The sequence below is a fragment of the Passer montanus genome, unplaced genomic scaffold, assembly GCF_014805655.1.
Source record: "Passer montanus isolate IOZ18808 unplaced genomic scaffold, ASM1480565v1 scaffold39, whole genome shotgun sequence".
NCBI classification, from domain to species: Eukaryota; Metazoa; Chordata; class Aves; order Passeriformes; family Passeridae; genus Passer; species Passer montanus.
In genome coordinates, this window is record NW_024368707.1 from 2913476 (window position 1) to 2932984 (window position 19509).

Below are 19509 nucleotides of genomic sequence, written 5' to 3' on the forward strand. Positions count from 1 at the left end.
TTATGGCACTAAAATACCAGTGTCCACAAAAGGTTTTTTGCAGCAGGCACTGCAGGCTTGCCTCCCCCTCCCTCCTTTTCAATAGGATTGAATACAGTAAAGAAGCAAAGGAGGAAATAAAATGGCTCAAAGCCACATGAGCATTTCCCATAGCTGAGTGCCAGGGTCTAGAAGAAGTGACTAAGCCCTGGAGTTGCTGAATCTTGTGTTCAGGATCTTCCCAGTCAAAACTATGCCTGTACTTTGGTGACAACGCACTTGAAGATGGGAGAGAGAAGAGAGGAGAGGGATATGGCACAACATTATGCCACACTGGGACTGTGCCACTCAGAAGTGACAGCTGCAATCACAGGCCTGATTGATCCATTTTACGGACCTTGGGAAGCACTTGAGTTACACAAACTGGGCATGGTCTCAGGCAGTCAAGCCCAGATTCTTGTGTGAAAGAAGCTGCATCATACACGTCCCCTCTGGAGAACTTTTCAGGTCCTGGCAGAACTGAAAAGCCCCCCGTAAGGTCATCCTGCATTGACAGGAGGAAGTAGATAAGAGCATGGCTTAAATATTGCACAATGCTTCACTGAGCTACACACCATGCATTTGAAGTTCTTGCAGCACTAAAAATACTAATTTAATTATGTTCAGAGTCTTTCTGGATCTTAACAATGTCTCCATTTGTAAGTTGTTTGGAGAAGCGGACCACAGAGATCTTGTAAAAATTATCCCTAGCAAAATGTCTCTGGAATCAATGAAATGAAACTCCACTTTCATAATCTGACATTGCTTTTGGCACCGGACTTCAAATAAGATTACTGTACAACCATTAATCAGTTAATAAGTTGGAATAGAAGGAATAGAAAAAGATGGTCTGGGTCTTCTCACACTTTTCTGTGAGTCAGCAGTATATAAGAGCTCATAGTGGGACCAGTGACCTGTCTCCTGTATTTGGCATCTTAAAAGTAGGTCTAACTCTTCCTTTTCTCACCTGTAGTAGTGCCTAAGCAGGGAGAAGATATAGATATCTCTCCTTCTCTGCTTCTCCTTTAAACACATATGAGAAATGAACAGTAAATGTAGGCCAAGAATAATTTCACATAAGGTTTTCTGTAAGGTCCCTGGCATCCAAGACATAAAGTTGCTGTGAAGAATTCAGATTCATAAGACAGGTCTATGCCTTTCCCACTGCTTGTGGTGCATTCATACACAGGCTGTCACAACAGTCCTGTCAGAAACCTTGTAGAAGATCTGTGGGGCAAATATCAACACCAGTGCCACTGAAGTAAAGATGGATGGAGACAAAGGCCAGGGCAAGCCAGGGGATGCATAAGGGCAATCTCTGGGTCAGTCAAATCCCAATGGGCATAAGATCCACAACACAAATCAATAAACTGAGCTTCCATGAAGATCAGATCCAGACTCAACACCCTCATTCTCTGCCTTCCAGCAGTTAGGCTGATATCCTGTCCTAGTAAAACTGAGGCTGGTGTTAACAGGGTCAGGAAATCCATGGAGGAAGAAGCAGAGCCCATAGGGCTACTCCTGGCTGGTTAAGGAGACACCATGCCAGTGAGACCTGTTGGATCCATGAGAACCAGAAACTGACAAAAGCCAACTGCCCCAGTGAAAAGATAAAATCAATACCAATAGTTAGAGGCCTTTGCAATGGATTGCTGCACTTTGGGGATACAATTTCATGGTACACATGGCATTCAGCTCTGCAGCAGGGTTGTGGGACTGGTTTGATTGGAACTAAAGCTGAAGAGGCTATGGGAGAGGATATCTTAGGCTGTTTTAAAGCCAGTTTATCAAATTGTGTAGACCTACAACCCTGTTTTGTTTGGGTTTTGCTAAGAGCAGCTCTGATGATTTGAAAGATTGTATGGTGCTCCTGAGGGAATGGGGAAGCTGTTGGCTAAAGGTTGACTAGGTTCTTTTTCAAGACTGGGAAAATAAAAGACAAAAGTCTGACCAATAGGTTAATGGAGCAGTAAGAAAAGCAGTACTTACATTACTGGCCTTGCTAGAGCTCAATCAAAAATCCTATCTCTGCTTTCTTCAGCTCACCCTGTAATTTCAGCTGTGATGTACACCTTTGTCTCTCCTGAAGTTTAATTGCTGTATGTGACTGAAGGCACAGGTGGCAGCTTCAAGGTTTCACTCCTGCAGTTCAGGAGAAGAAACACCTTTTCTTCTTCGTGCAGGTGCTCAGTATAAAGCAGTGGTGGTGCCACAAAGGGCAAATCTCACCTGACTAACCTAGTGGTTTTCTGTGATGGAGTGACTACTCCAGCGAGCAGGGGAAGGGTTACAGATGTCACCATTTGGACTTTTGAAAGGCATTTAACATGGTCCCCAGTGGCATCCTTCTCTCTAAACTGGAGAGATTGATTTGATGGGAGGGTTCTTCAGTGGGTGAAGAATTGGTTGGACAGTTACCTCCAGAGGGTAGCGGTCAACAACTTGAAGCCCCTGTAGACACTGATGACAAGTGGTGACCTTTAGGGGTCTATATGGGGACCAGTGCTATTTAATGTCCCCTCAGTGACAGAGACAGTGGGATCAAGTGTACTATCAGCATACTTGAAAACAACACTAAGCTGAGTGATACCGACAGGCCTGAAGAATGGGATGCTCTGTGTTGCCATGGAGGGAATGGGGTAGGAGCAGGACATAAGCTTCTACTTCCTGTGCAGGCCATTCTGGAGACCTTGCATAAGCCTTGACTCCGGGGAATATCAGCAGCTGTCTGCCCAAGATCTCAGGGGAGCAAGTCTGAGCAGAAAATCAGGCTCTGTGCCCTGGGTGCAGCTAGATCAGAAGCAAATGTGTCCAGCTCTCATAGGAGCAGGCACTTTGAGCCACCAGAGGCTATGTAACAATTCCCTAAAAAAACTTTGTGCAGTCCAAAACTAAAAAAAAAAAAAAAAAGACTAGGAGACAAAAGGTAGGGAAGGAGAGACATTGGTTATTCTGGATTTCATTGCCTGCTCATGGTCAGCAGACTATGGATTCAGAGTATGAAGGTGCTATGTCATATCCACATAGGAGCAACCATCCTTGCCCAAGCTGCCCCAAACCCAAGCAAACCACGTAGTTTGAGCTTAAAAAGGTAAAATTTCTCTTTAGTCCAGTGACATGCAAGCTTGCATTTCTACCTAAGCACCTCTGCATCAAAAATAATCTCTTCTATGAATGGACTTTTCTAATCAAATCATAGTTCAAGGGAAATTTACTGCCTTGTCCTTCTGCTGAATTTCTTCAATCTACTATTTTGGTAGTAGATTTACACTGTCAGTTTGGATACCTTCCTGCTTCCTTTCTAGGCTTTGATCCCTTAATTTGAATGCCTGCTGACTGGTTCCTTCTGGAGTGACACAAGTGTTTCCCTCCAAAAAGGAGACTAGACACAACTGACAGTACAGTATGCATGAGGATCCAACCTCAGGCAAGAGCACAGATGTTGATTACGCCAAACACTCAAAACCTTTGACACAGTCCCCACAGATCTTGTGCCCTGGAGTGCCCTCATACACTTAGGCCACACCCCAGGGTATGCACACAACCTTGGCATGAGCTGTAAGAGCACCACCTTCTCAAGTTCCAACCCAGTCCTGTCTCTGAGACTCTGGGTGTTTTAAATTGAAAGATGAGTGAGTGCAGCCTGTGCCCCACAACCACCAAAGTGCTCCATAGAGCCCAGACTAGACCCAAGGCAAATGTTTTCCCCTGTGAGCTTCTCTGCTCCAGGAACATGAACATCATCCTGAACATCATCCACTTTGTGTCCCCTTCAGGGGCAAGGCTCTACTTTTTTTCACCCAGCCACCAAAAGCAACATAAGCAGTAGTGAGTGCCTTTTTCCATTTAACTGCTCGAGTTGTTGGAACTTCAGGGTGGTAGAGGACACTGTGGTTGACCACCATCTTAAGAGAAACAGGGTACCAAACAGAAGGGGGAACTGCAAAACATTGAGGAGAGTATGGATTTATTGAGAAGGCTCACTAGAAATATCTAAATAGGTCTAACTTAGATTGTCTTCTATCTCTCTTTGCAGCCACTGTACACAAGTGAATAACATCCATCCATCTTCTTGACTATCACTTTGTTTAAATCTGGGCACCATAAAATAGAAGGGAGTTTTCCTACGTATGAGAGGATCTTGTAGAGGAAAGGGTGGAAACCCCATTGTTAGAGGATTTGAAACTGGAGAGCTGAAACCCTGCTAGTTATACCCTGGGGAACAATCCTGCATAGGCCTTCAGAGGGATGAATTAACCTTTTCTTTCTCAAGGGTGTTTTACCCACCATCACCATAGTCATCCTGGAAGAATAAAGGAGCTCTGTTTGTTTCCTCACCTTGAAGACAGGTTGTGTTGACAGGTGCCATCCTCTAGCCAGGTGTCCTCACACCATTTAACTGAGTTTAAAAAAGCTGTTCTGTGTGCTAAATTGCTTCCTCACTTCCCAAAGTGTGAAAGCCTTTCCTCTCTTTCACGTGTCCATGCTTTGCTCCTTCTGGGAAGACAGCTGGTTGTTTTTTATAATACATTCTGCTCCTTAAATGCTGTCTCTGAGACAAATCAGGTCATGTGGAGCCAAGCCCATGAAAAATGCTGAGGTGACTCCATCCTGGGAAATCATTGGGAGTTGGATGCCTAAATTTCTTTGTGAGTATAGTACCATCAGTAAGAACATACACTGTGCTATAGTCAAGAACAGAGCATGGGCTGAGGTGCACCTTAACCCCTCAAATAGCTCAGGTGCTTGGGTGATTAAGCACTGGTTCACCTAAATAGCAGAAAGAAAGGTTTCCACATGTACTTTAGTACAGGTGTCATGAGAAAAGAATGCCTTTGGGCCCTTACGCCTTTGTGTGGAGAATACAGTTGTTAGTTTTGGTGTTTTTTTATTTTTTGGTTTTGTTTGGTTTTTGTTGTTTTTGTTTTTTTTTTCCCCAATAATAATCAGGTATCATATTTCCCTTGGGTGAAATGGGTGGAGTGTGTTATTGATAAAGTGTCAATGGTTTTATAGATGTCCAGGCTCTGGCCAGTATTGATGCCTTGCCTGGTGAAAGGTGTGTAAGTCCTAAATCTGGGCTCCCAGCACACTGTTTTCAAAGTACTGGGAGATGGCCACATGTATCAAAGGGCTCTGGGATTTCCTGTCATGTTGAAGAGGAGCTCCTAACTAAGGACAGAAAGGAGCAGGATACCAGGGTGATGGCGGAGCATATAGCGTGGCAATGGCATATAGCAGCCTGATGCTAGGATGAACGTTAAGGAGGTTGATACATGCTATATATTGGAGGGAGGAGAAACACCAGAAAAGGAGAGCTAGAAAGAGAAGCAGAAGAAGCTGTGTAATATTTGTGCATCTTTCAGTGAAACAGTAAGTTCTTTCTTGGTCCCTTCACCCCAGCATTCAGAATATAAAACAATGTGATTATTTTTTCCAAGGAAAGGCAATGAGGTACACTATGAGAAACAAGTGGACTAACAGCAAGCAAGAACCAAAGCATTCAGTTCTCTCCTTTGCCTATATGCGGCTGCAAACATGTGGAACATCTAGAAAACACCTAGGTTCTCAATTTCTCCTTTCCTGAAGTACCAGCACAGGAGACATTTAAAAGAGTCTGGAGGTTATAGTAATACTTCCTTACTTCTGTGCCATAATTTGGCACCCTCCCCCTCAATAAGCTGTGAGTTTGGAGATGGAAGGTGTAAAAGCAGACAGAGAATAGAAATCTTCTTGTCATGGCTCCAGGAAATTTCTACATTCCTGGTACCTAAGAACTAACCTCTGCCCTATCGGTGATTTAACATTAATTTATCTCCTACTCTCTCACCTACATGAAAGCAAAGAAATTCTCACTTACAGGAACAGTCTGCATGGGAAGGGATGTCCTAGAAACCTGGAGGTGTGGCAGACAAGCAGATGGGGATGGTGAGAGGATCATCCCTCTAGGACTGGAAAGATGTTGTGGACTGCGTAGATAGAGACAGAAATGTGTATTTCATAAAAGCAGAGCTTTGTACACTAGCTTCATTGGGTATGTGAGGATGGTTTAAATAAAGAAATGGACAAGTTTGACTATATCCTTTTGTAGATCCCTTTAGCTCTTCATCCACCTGCCTCAGTGATGCAATTTTGCCATTACAGGATCTATGATTTATTTAAAACTATGTGTAAAATGACAATAGATTTCACGTACCCTAACAGCATCATGAAGAATATGTCAGTATTAAGCATTAGTGTGAGTTTATACATAAATGTGTAAATGAAGGGGAGGGAGGTGATGGAATACTAATATCTGAAACTTATCCCTACCCGACCTGATTCCTGGCTGAGAACTCTAGATTCCATGCAAACACTAGTAATAAGAGTCACTTTATTCTAGCCACAATACTACAGCCAAGATGTCATGAACGCTTGGGAGATAGATAAGACAGACAGATTTCTTGTTTTCCACTGAGATGGTTTTGAATGCATCCTGGCAGGGCTGACTCACCCTTTTAGCTTTCCAAGGAAGACAAATTGCTTTCCAGGAGCTTCTGCTGTATACAGGTTATTTTTGAGTGTTTCCTTAATTAAGGTTTATCTGCTGTGCACATAATCCACAGATGAAAAGCCCTTGAGGCTTTTTTTTTTGTGTGTGTGAACAGAAGTTTCTCCCTGAACAACCTGTTTCTCACCCAACCCATTGTTACACAACATGACACACATACTTTATAGATACCGTGTCCTATCCCAGAAGTAGCTGCAGGCTAGTAGCCTGAAAAAAAGTAATTTCAAATGCCTGGGATGCTTTACTGGGGAAGGACTGAATAGAAACAGGATTCCTGAGGGCCACAGTTGGCAAAGACAAACTATTAGTACATTTCTTTCATTCAGGATGTTGAACTCCACCTCTGCCCCAGTCTCATGTTTCTTATCTTTTGTATCTGAAATTGTGCTGAAAGCACCCTACTGGAAATACATTTTGAAGTTGCACAACTTGGGATCTGGCAAGGACTCAACTGGATGTCATCCCAGCTGGGAGAAGAGGACTATGATGTCACTTGAATAGCAAAGGAGCCTTTTAGCTCTGCTATGCTGTAGGTGCAGGTGGGAGGTTTTGGTCTGACCTTCCTGGAGAGAAGTGCTCTCCCATCCCCTGCCAGGTCAGGGGCTGGCAGGGATACAGGGCCAACTCTGTGCCTCACTGTGCCCTGGGCTCTGTCTAGCAGGGGAAGGAGATAAACCTTTACAGGGCTGTATAGCCTAGGTAACAGGGCAGCTCCTCTGGAGTCAGAAAGTTAGGCATGCAGCAGTCCATGTCCTGCAATAACTGTCTTGGTTGGTGTAGGAAGTATGTAAGATATGAGAGCAGCAAGGCCAGTGGCAAGAGACATCTCCCTTCAGTCAATGTTTTTCTTGTTTGCCCAGGGATTAACAATTCCCTAACAGTTTCACAGGAATCAGGCATGGGGACTGGACCCTTAAGGCCTCATAGCTACGTCTAAATTGTTTTTCCAGTAGCCCAGTCTTGCTGCTGTTTGAGACTAGCCTTCAGTCCTTGGGGAGAAGGAGTCAAAGCTACAGCATTTAAGCGTCCCACAGTTCTCTGAAGAAGCACCAGTCTATTTTCACGTTGCTGTGGCTACGGTGTAATTCTGGCATATCCAAGATCTCCTTAAACCAGCTAGTTCAGGTATTAGCAGCTACGTTGCCACAGCAACGCAGGACTTATTGCAAGCTGCAAAACTTGTCTAAGGAACAGGATGGATGAGCCTGTGTGGAGCTGTGCACTATCTGGCTAGTTTAAACGTACTTCCAATTTGTTTCCATCTCCTTGTGCTGAAGTAGGCTGAAAAGCTTCCCAGATGCTGAATAACAGTATTGAGCTAGCTATGCAAGACACATGAATGGCTGCAGCCTGCTGGTGCCTGTACTGTCTTTGCATGTAACCATCACCTGCTCTCTGACAAGCTGAGACAAACATGAAAAACCCACTTTCCATATTGTGTAATTTAATGCACTTGAGGAGGTGTAGTCATAATGCTCACCCTGCGATTGGTGCTACAACCATTTTGTCCCTGGGCATGGTCAGGAGCAGAAAAACTCCTTGAGCAGAATTCTGTGTATTAATCTCATTTACATATTCATTCACAGCCTTTTTCACCCCCTACATAAGCATCCTGTGCCCCTCCCATCTCACTTCCTGCTGTGTACAGACCCATACACATCCCTGCACAGCTGTGTAGGGTGACGATTCTCCTTGGTAATTTGGGGCTGCTCACTCCTTGGCCACCACACCCACTTAAGGAATGATGGGCACCAATGCTAGGGTGAGGGATCTGTGCTCACTGAGGACCCAGAGGAACATAGTGGGTACCACCTCTGGCATGGCAGTGGTCAGCAGATTGGTTCCCTGGCTGAGCATCACTCCTGCGTGTGCTTGACCCTGTCTTGTGCTGTGGAAATGATCACTTCCATTCTGTTTCCCATGAATTGCTGCTGCTGTGGCCACTCTTCTTTCCTCCTCTCAACAGTAATGATGTTTCCAGTGGCACATTAGCACATTGCAGTGGCTTCTTCTCCCTTCTTCCCTCCCACGCTTTTACTGAACGTGTTTGTAGGTTGTCCCCTCTTTCTTCTGGTCTGGAGCCTTTCCTTAGATGGCACATCCCCGTTGCAATAGCCAAATTCCCACTTCCCACACAGCAGGAAGTGCTTCTGTCTTTCCCAGTCAGCTTGTTTTCTTTGTCTTGTGACTTGATGGAAACCAGGTGCAAACAGCTAAGAGGTCAGTGGTTCTGCTTCCAGTTGGTCTTTTCAGTGCTTCCCATTGGGACTATTAATAGAACAGTGTCCTTTCATCAATATGCTGCTGAGCTGTTACTTGCCCAAGGCCTGCTAAATTATTGGGGTGAAGCGTGATCTGTCCTGTAGATTCAGTGAAGGTTTATAAGCTGAGCATTATCTCTCTGCAGCAGACCAGCGTGAGGCACAGGCTCTGTTTTTGTCCCATTTAAGACTTTAATGCACAATTTAAGTGTAAAAAACACAGGGAATGCCTGTTCTTTGTTATGAGGCTGAATTCCCCCCAATAGTCACAGAAATAATAATAGTCAGCTGAAATTGGAAAGAGTGATAATAATCTGCCTATTAATCCTTTAGTGAAACCATGAGTGGAGAGCGAAGGCAAAGCACTTGGAGAGCTTGCAGGCAGGGCATTTGTGAGGAGTACATCCTGTGAATATCTGTGTGTGTCTGACAGCACGTAACTGCGGCGGGGTGTACAGCAATCCCATTCTCTGCTGGCAATCCCGAGCCAAAAAACTATAAAAGACAAAGCACTTGGTGTCATCAGAGTCACACACCTGCAAAACAAGGTGTCATTAAAAAGAAACACCGACTTGAAAGCAGAGGTGGAGTTGGAAGGACTGTGAAAATCTCCCTCAGGAGAGTGTTTTGAAAATGAGTAGGGGAAAAAAATTGGTATATTTCAAAATGAATGGGAAAATAAATCATGGGAATAGAGACAAGCCAGCTGGTGAAAGCCTTTCCATACAGCCAAGATGCTCTCAGCATTGCTGACAGAGATGATGAGGTGCTTTAAATTTCTATTTCAAACCTCTGGCTGGAGACCTATGTCTGTCCAGCCTTAGGATGAAATTAGGGCCACCTGGCTCCAAACCCATACCAAATGGAAAGGCTGTTTTGAAACTTTTCACTTCTAAGCAGGAGAGGAAAGTGAGATATTCTCAATAAAATTAGAGCATCTGCTACACCTGAAGAAATCTTAACTTATCTCCCTCTTTTCTCTTCTGCCCTCCTTCCTTGTTCTTCTTCAAAGGTTGAAAAAAATGAGGACGGAGACCAAAAGATCGAGCAAGATGGCATCAAACCAGAAGATAAAGCTCATAAGGCAGCCACCAAAATCCAGGCCAGCTTCCGCGGACACATAACAAGGAAAAAGCTCAAGGGGGAGAAGAAGGGAGACGTCCCAGCATCTGAGACTGATGCCGCTGACAAGAAGGAGGAAGGCCCTGCTGGTGGAGCAGCTGAGAACAAAGAAAGCGAGGCTCCTGCTGCCACAGAAGCAGCCGCCGCTGACAGTGCCCAGCAGGAGGAGGGCAGCAAAGACAGCAGCGCGCCAGCGGAGGAGAAAAAAGGAGATGGAGCCGCCGACACGGGCTCAGAGCAGCCAGCCCCACAGGCTGCCACTCCTGCTGCCTCCTCAGAGGAAAAGACCGCTGCTGCCGCTGCCCCCGAAAGGGAAAGTGCCACTAAAGCTTCCACTGATAACTCGCCATCCTTGAAGGCTGACGAAGCCCAAGACAAAGAGGAGCCTAAACAAGCCGACGTGCCTGCTGCTGACACCACTGCCACTGCCACCCCTGCTGCAGAGGATGCTACTGCCAAGGCAACAGCGCAACCCCAAACTGAGACAGTGGAGAGCAGCCAAACCGAAGAGAAGACAGGTGAGTGGGTGCCTCCCTAGGGAACGGGCCTCTCCAGAAATGGATACCTCCCTCCATCTCCTGGGAGCAAGAGCTGGTGTGGGGACTAGATTAAGAGTTAACAAGAAAATCCCCTTGCTAGTTTTTTTGGGGTGGGGGAAATTAATTTCTTGCTTAACACCCTCTTTCTTCCAATCAGCTTTTGGAAATACTACAGCTCCTGCTGAGGAGCTGTTCTTCTAGATGGAGGTGCCATCAGCCCTTTTTCCCCTGGTGGCAGGAGAGTGTCTGCCATCTGGGAGGCTTGGGGGGAGAGCTCCCCAAGCTCTGCATATGCTAAAAATAGTGAAGAACCTTTTCAGTCACACTAGCCCAGACACCTCCAGTGGGGCAACTTGGCCAGGTCACTGGAGGCTTCCAACTTTAGCTGAAAATCTCACAAGACAAAAGCTCTCTCATACTGTAGGAGACCTAGCTGGTGGGATGGTCATGGTGTCGAAAGGGTCTTTCTTCCATCTGCTTGTGTATGGATGAGATTCTTAGTACAACCACATCCCAGTCAGGAACATCTTATTATCAGCAGTGCTTATCATTTCATCCACACCCGTACTTGTAGGGTTTCTACTGCATTCTGCTTGGAGTACCTGTGCCCGGCAAGCTTGCATGAAGCTTTTAGATGTGTCAGCTAATTCTGATAGGGGTAGCAAGACAATCAGATAGGGAAAGGAAAGATGAAGGGCCCTGACAGCTCAGTGAGAAAGGACAGAAGAAAGGAAGAAGTCCTCTAGGAGGTGAACAAGTCCTCTAGAGAGGAGAAGTCACTCTAGGAAGTGTTTTCAATTCCTCATTGTTGACCAAGTGCAAGTCTGCTTAGCCAGTTCCCCTGGGAAGGGGTGAAGAGTTTTGAGAGGCAACAGTGGACATTTTTTGACAAACCTATAACATTTACAAGCCATAAAGAAGAATTTGTTATAAATTGTGATACAGAGCTGAGTAAAAAATGCCTCAAAGATCTGACAATATTTTTCTCTCTTGTTCTTGACCTTTCTTATTTTATCAAAGAAATAGAACATAAACAAAAAAAAAAAAAAAAAAAAAAAAAAAAAAAAGGAAAGGTAACAAAAGAGGAGGTAGGCTCTGCATGAAACTCAGTTAAGAGGCAGTACCAAGCAAAACTGGCCTCCACATTCATGAATTACTCTGCTGTACAGGGCAGCCTGCATTCATTAACTTGTTGGGGAAAAATGTGAAAAATGTTGCATATCACCTTGATGGTCATAAACAGCGTGATGTAAATTCTAGAGAGCCTCAGCACCCAGTCTTGTACTTAAAGATATTTCTCCATAATTTCATTTGGCTCACTACTCTTCCACAAATTGCACCTCCCACTCTCCAATAAGGCTTCCAAGCTTCATAGCTAACCTGGGGCTTCAGGCAAGTCTATTCCTGTTCAGCAAAAGTGGACAGATAGGGAAGAACAGATATCCAAAAGGACAGATTAAATACTGGGAAAGGAACTAATGCAGGACATTTGTGATTTAAGGGATGGGCAAGGGGAGCAGACTTCAAGAGCATGAGTCAGAACTGATTGTACATAACTACAAAGGTTTGCTGGTTTAACTTCTGCTTATTTAGAAGTTTCTAGTAATAAGCCTTGAAATTGAATTGTCTAGGTTTGCTTTTTGTTGTGCAAGTCTCCAGCCACTTGTTCTTTATATGATGAGTTAGGTGGCAACACAAATGTCATGTGATTAATGATATGTGAGTTGCTATGTTGCATGCTGTACTTGTGTTGGTTTTATACTTGGGCAAAGGTATAAACATCAATAGCAAGAATAGGGGCACTGTGAATCAGTGTTTTGTGGTCCTCTGTACACAGGATAATGAATGCTAATTCCCTGTTATTTAATACCTGGGATGCCTTATTACTAAGCAATAATGGTTCTGCTTTGAATTGACATTCCATTTTTATTTAGATTAATCTGCTCTATGGGATGGAGGTAGGACATTTATAGTAGCAAGCTATTTGATTTTAATTTTCATTTATTTTACTTGTTTTGAGTTGTCACTCATAGAAAAGTAGTTTAATTCTACACAATATTCTGAATAATTTTCAGATATCCTGCCCATGCTCTTGTTGGTTTTAACATCATTTAAAGTGGCCAACCATTCATAGATGCACCATTTGAAGTGGCCATTTAAAATGCACCGTTTAATATGCATTTGCATATGATACTATCACTTATGTAAACATCTAGCCAACAGAGGAAGCTGGAAAATCTACAATCAAACATATATTTTAAAATGAGTTTTTGGTGATCGAGTGTTGAAGACCAGTATGTGCATCCATTTATACTTATTCAGTATGCATGCAGTAACACTCAAGCTTAGCAATGTTTGCAGAAAGCAAACATGAAAGGTGCGTGGCCAGAGTCAAGCTGATAGCCTCTTTAAAATGTTAATGAATATAGATTTTTCTTGAATTCCTATTCCAGTATGATATCAGTCTTCCAGTCACAAACCTGAACAGCTGGCTAAGTGACCCCAGAGTCATCCAAGAAAGAAATGCAAAAAAGATTAAATAGGTCTCCTTGTACATCTCTCTGAGGATTCCAGGCTGTGCTCTGCAATACAGAATATTCCTCTGAAGAGCATCATCACAGGACAAAAGTACACACGGACAAATATTTCCTGACAGAAAGCCTGTGTTTTCTTTTTACCATCTTCCTCCAAATAGTCTCTCATATCTTTAAAGCTCTCTGTCTCTCTTGTTACTTACTCTTTCCATAGACTTAAGCATATTTACCAGGTCTCAACCTCTCAACCTTTCTCTAAGTCTTTGCCCTGCAAACACAGCACTGGTGGTTGCTGGTGTGACTCTGATGGTCATTCATGAAAGAGGGGACATCTGCCACTTCAGTGCTCCTTCAGACCAGGGACAGATCCTCTTTCAGCTTCATCTGTCCCCTTGGCCTTCAAAGGTCACCTCCTATCGTTTCTGTGATCGAAGACTGGAACAGAAGTGTGCAGTGTCAGGCTGCCAAAAATAAATCGAATTGGCTCCTGGCCAGTGTCATCAGTTGGCTGGTTGCCATGGCATGCTTGGCTGCTACTACCCTGAGGCGTGCCGACCGTGCTGCTTTGGGGTGGTGATGCTCATCTGCCTTGAATTTTACTACAATGGCTGTATCATACTATCTGTTGATACCTTCCCTGGTGCAAGTACAAGCAAAAGGCAAGGGCATTTCCTTCGTACCCACGAGGGATTTTTGCCTTTATCTAAAGGCAGGACAGAAAAAGACAGGGTGTGGGGAAAGGAATAACTAACCTGATAAAGACAAATGCACAGTTTTTAATGCACAGTATTTCTGGAGTGGGGAGTGGTTTATTGTGACAATCAGTAGTTCCCCTGACGGCCCTCACCTCTTTCCTTGTTACTCAGTTCTACATGCTCTGTCTTTTAGTAATGGCCTAGAAAACGGCTTCGAACAACTGTCTTGTATCCAATGGTACTTGGTCTGGGACGCCAGGCATTCCCAGCTGTACACTAGGGCAGTTTCTAAGCTATCCTCAGTGTATGTAAAAGTAAAAAAGAGATGGATTCCAGCATGGGTAAGGCATGAAATAAGCCAGTGGGCTTTGTCAGTGGCAATGAAGGATTGATGTAAGAAGGATGATCTCTCAACCTTCTTCATGTCTTTTGGTGGATGGCAGGAATGCCAAGTTGTCTTGTCATCTGGGCATCCTTGTTAAGACTTAGATTTATAGGTTTTCTTCTTATGATCCAGCTTTTGGCTCTTTGGTGTTGGTATTATGCTTAGATAGTCTCCCTTAGATGCCAACCTACTCAATAGGACAAAATCTAAAACTGATGGGGACAATTTATACATTACATATGGATGAGGAAGTGAGACTCGTTCTAGTAATGGTTGCATTGGCTTAAATCCAGAGAGTCTCCATGAAGGTTAGTGGAAAGATTCTGGTAGTGCAGCTTTGAAATGAGATCAGCATCCAGCACAGCAGACTGTGGAAGAAGAAGAGCTATGATGTCCTCCCAGGGAGGAGAGGAAGTGAATGTCACACACTGTTAGATTCATTTTGTTCTTTTCACAAGTTTTCAAGTCTCACCTCCAACTTGGGTTGGCTCTCACATCAAAGCACTCTCAGATTGTCAGGTAAGAATACAAAGCCCAGAAATCTGAAAGAGTAAATTGTGCCTAAGGAAACAAATGGATCTTCTTTTGTTGGGAAATGAAGAATGCTTTTCTTGCTTCATGAAATAGCTTTACAATGGAGCAGCTTCACAGCTGAAATGAAAAATCAGCCAGGTGACAAGTGCTTTGCATGTAAGCGGCGTAGCAGTTCCCCCAGGGCCCTGTATCCTGCAAGCAAGGAGCACTGGGAGGCACCATCTTCCCTTCACTTCCTCAGAGGGAGCAAGTCCCTGTGGATCCTTTTTCATAGTTCACAGTTGAATCAGTTCTTTGTTTTCAGTTCAATCCCCGTATTGATGGAAGGACAATACTTGCTGCACTTTGGGAGCACTGGCTGTATAAAGATTTGGAAAGGGAGACTGTCTATTGTCTTGTACCAGCCAGAACGTGCAACCTGCACTCTGCGAGAGGATGGCAGCTGTGTGACTTGGAATTTCAGCCTTGGCTCACGAGTAGCTGGCATGAGACAGAACCACCTCACTGCCATTCCTGTTTCAAGGGAGCTTATCTCTGCTGCTACACCTGGTAGCCAAGGAAAGCAATGCAAATACAATAGTCTTCCTATGACTGCCCCAGAGGGAACAACTCTAAGCAAGCATGGCAGCATTTTCTTGTGTGTAGTGCTACTCCAGCAACAAAGAAAAGACTATATAAATGCAGTTTAGCTTGCCTGACACATGCTGAAGTACGAGTCTGTGTCTAGTCCCCAGCTGCTCTGAAATTTTAGTCTTTGGATTGTGTCTGCATGGGTATAAACATCGCCTATTTCATAGCTGGGTTTGCATTGGTGTGAACAGCCATGTGAGGGGCAGGTTGGAATGTCACGATTTTCTTACACACAACCTGACACAGGTGTAGGATTTCCTCCTCTATTGCAGTGCAATACTGTCTCTTGTCCCATGTATGCCTCAGGTCTGCTGTTTCCTAATGAGGTGCAGTTTGCCCTGTAGAGGTGGGAACTGCACTAGTGGGCCATTGGTAAAGCAGTACTTAACCTTTTTTAATGAAATCATAGGTGACATTAAGCATATTTACCGATTAAAAGGTGTGAGCCAACTATGGAAAAGGCCTCTTGAGGAGAGCAGGGTAACCACTCCTTCATACCTAAGAGGAACCAGTTCTTCTGGAACCTCAGTAAGGACTGCATGGACACTCAAGACTGGTTACTGGAGTCATTGGCTTATTTAGCAAAGGCTGCAAATTATAGGAAAGGTGACAGCAATCTTTCACCCCTTGTGGTTGGCAACTGCAGCTGTTGCTCTTCCAAACCACACATACAGGTGGCATTGTTTGGGCAGTGCCTGCCAGTGTCACAGTGTGTTCCATGTTGTACAGTAGTCACTCATGCTAACACACGGCTCTACAGCCAAGATCAGTGGTCAAACTCCACCTAGATTTTTGCTCTAAATCACTCTCATTACAATGTTTTCCACAGTGGCCCACTTCATCTGCATTCAGATCATCTTCAGAAAATGCTCCATGGGAAGAAGGCTTTCTGTCATAAATTATAGACAAAATTTCTGCTGAGAAGGGCTCCAATAGCAGACCTTTGGACAGTCTGGACAAATAGACAATGAAATTTAGCTGATGGCTCTTTGTTGTAGATGCCAGAAGTGCTCTGCACCACTGCCAGTGTAATCTCTTTACACTAGGATCAAGTAGGCTGGACTTTTCAGATACATATGAGCTTGCAGAGTATCAGCTGGGATTTACAGCTCCAGGGAGCTGAAACTCAAAAGTAGAAATACTGACTCAGTGGTACAGATGACTGCCACATGCAGAGGAAAAGGATTTGTAAAGTTCACCAGGTCAGCACAGTCAGATTAGTTAGACATTCCTCAAGAGCTATTTAATAGGTGCATTAATACTGGATTATCAATGCCAGTGCAGTGATCATTTCCAATCTCTGCGGAAATTTCATGGACTTTGGCAAGGTGAAGTTGCACTCCCAAGGATCCATGAGAATAACTGGTAGAAGAATACAGAAATCCAGGTCAGAGCTAAAATCCATTTATTGTACTGCTCTCTGTGGCTAGCACAAAGCACTGCTATGGGCAGATCCAGGGTAAACCACTTGTCTGCTGCTGGGACTCATCCCTGTCTTCTACTGTCTAAGATCTGGTTTAACAGGTAAAGCATGATGTATTGTCTCTTTTGATGCTAATATAACTGTGGTGTATATATGGCATATATGTGTGTGTGTATGCACACAAAATATCTGATTAAGTATCAACAGTTTTCCCAACTCCAACCAACTGTACAATGGCCATAAAGTTCAGTAACAAATTGGCCACCATTGCCCTAAATACCTTTTTGTACTTGTGCTATGTCACAGAAACAGCAAAATCTTGTGATAACCCTACTTCATGCCTTTAATTATGGTATATAGCATCATACAGTATGCATTTATTCACAGAGGGCATAGTCTCATAGCCCTTGTTGTTCATCTCCTTCCTGAAGAAATCACAAGCAGTGCTTTCAGCTGCTTTTTATATGAAATTATTCCCATGCTTTTTAGGAACTCTGTTGCTTTTCTCTACACTCCCTTCAAATCTGCAAATCTATTTTATGAGATGGAATGACAGATAGTCTTCACATTAGTCCGAAAAAAGCTGTAACTTTTTACACGTTTCCAGAAGGGCATTATTTCTTATGCTTTTTTCGTCATCCCAGTCCTTGCACACACCAATCTCTTTCCTTTTTGCAGACAGCTCCTGTATGAGCACAGATGACTGCAATGACTCTTTTTTTAAAGACACTACTGAAATATTTTATTTAGCCATATGATGATCTGTACGACTGGGCAGTGGCCAAGAGAACCAAGGAAAATGTAAGCAGTGACAGAAGGCTTAGAAGTCAAGCCACTGACATCAGCTCTATGGGATAGTTTCCACCTCCAGTTCTGGACCTCCAATAGACCTGTGAAAGACCATATTACCCAAGCTCAATTTGAACAGGTTTCTAGACACAATATTTCTCAAGGCTACATTCATGCTGCAAGGTTGATTTGAAGAAGGGCTACCTAATTTCCTAGCTTTCCTCTCTAGATATCTTTCAGGCAGAAAATAGATGAGATATTGAAAATAATGTGTGTGGGAAACCCAAATGCTAGAGAGTACTGCTATTGTGTGCTTTGCTGTTCTTTGAAGTAGAGTCTGGTCTGGTTTTGCAGGTTACTAGAACTGTGACTTCTTTCCTCCTTCTGTGTTCCCTGCCAAAGACTCCCTTTACATATCCTTTAGCTCTGATGGCCCGTATCATTTAAGAGCCTTGGTTATATCATCACCAAATGTGAATTGGTGAAATGTTTATTTTTTCTTTCTGTATCCTTAGCTACATCAGTGTCAGCATGGAAAATTGGGACAGAGCGGAAAATCTCAGCTGAAGTCCTGGCAGCCAGGAGTCCACCTTGGACACCTGCCCTTCACTAGGTTGTAGTGTAGTCAGGAAAAGAGCTATGGAAAGCTGGACAGGGTCCAGGGATTTAAAGGAAAATGCTGTTCCCCTAATGATCAGAAAGATGTGACTCGGTGCTTCATGCAAATAAGTCTTAGATAAAGGTCATAAGGTCCCAATTAGCCAGTGTTCAAAGAATGACAGACTTCCCAGCTGTACCTTGAGGCAATAGCAAATGAGTTCTTCCTTCATTATGAAAGAAAGCATAAGGTGGAAGACACTATTCAACCTCTCCATCTTCCTTCAGCAAAACACAGTAATTGGTAATGCTAGTAATGATAACTGGACATTACCTGTAACCTCCAGGGCTTAATGAAGAAGAAAATCTCTCTGACATTAGGAACACCATCCAGATCCCAAAGCTAAAGTGGGTGCAGTGGTACAGAACCACAGCTGATAATGCATTGCAGGTACAGGGAAGGGGATAGAAGAGCAGGAACAGGAGCTGTGACCATTATGCAGGAGCATTCCCTAGTGCTGCTGACTTTGACAAAACTGTCTTTGCAGCTGTGAAAAATGTTTCAAAGACTTCACTTGATAACCACTTGAAGAGATGGAAGATGGAATAAAGTAAAAGTAATTTAAAGTTAGGGTGGTGGGAAGTACTTGTAAAACCTCTTTGATGTTCTTAAAAGCTTGGGGCACACATTGATTTGGAAATGACACAAGTCTCTAACAGGGAGGTGAGAATGCAAGCTTGTGTGGACTGAGTCCATAATGGTCTCGTTTTCAAATTAATGTGGGATTCCATTCCCTCACTGGGTGGGTGTGGGCTTAGGAAAAAAAATAGAGTAGGTATTCCAGTTTAGACATCCCTTGTTACCTATTCTGCTTATGCGAGGCTAGGATTTCACCTGTGATTTCAGCCTCAGTGTCACAAGCAGTTCACAATAACCTCCAGTCATTGGTGCTGAAACAAGGAATATGTCACAGGAGGCCAAACCCTGGGATTGGATTGTCCCCCTTCAGAAATATTTGTGAATTGAAGTAGTCTGTCTTAATCTTAGATCTGCTCACAAATAGTCTCTATATTTTTGTCTCCCTGGAAGGCACTCAGTGCAATCTTGCAACATTAGTCCTCTGCTTTCCCTTGTTGTCAGAAGAGATGGAAATCCCCCACATTCATAGAATGTGATCAGAGGGCTGCTGTGAGTTTATCTTCAGTAGGGCTGCTACAATTCATAGGAGCAGCAATTCTGTCTGGCCCTTTGTCTGCATTCACAGTCCATTATTCAACAGGTACACCAGGGATCCAGGTGGTGAAAGGAGGTAACTTCTTCTTTATTGCCAAACGGTGAGGAGGCACGAGTGTCACCTTGATCTTGCAGCTCTGTTCAAACACTGCAAACAGATTTGGCACCTGCCTTTAAGCCTGTCTTTGGGGTTGAAGA

At 43.8% G+C, this 19509-nt stretch overlaps 1 protein-coding gene across 1 annotated transcript in view; it reads left to right on the forward strand.

Moving 5' to 3' along the window:
* The window catches only part of GAP43 (growth associated protein 43), a 57985-nt gene that overhangs the window by 20443 nt on the left and 18033 nt on the right, over nt 1-19509 (forward strand). The window contains exon 2 of the mRNA XM_039718120.1: nt 9842-10469. Within this exon, the coding sequence (XP_039574054.1) occupies nt 9842-10469 (628 nt within the window). The remainder of the gene's footprint in view (nt 1-9841; nt 10470-19509) is intronic.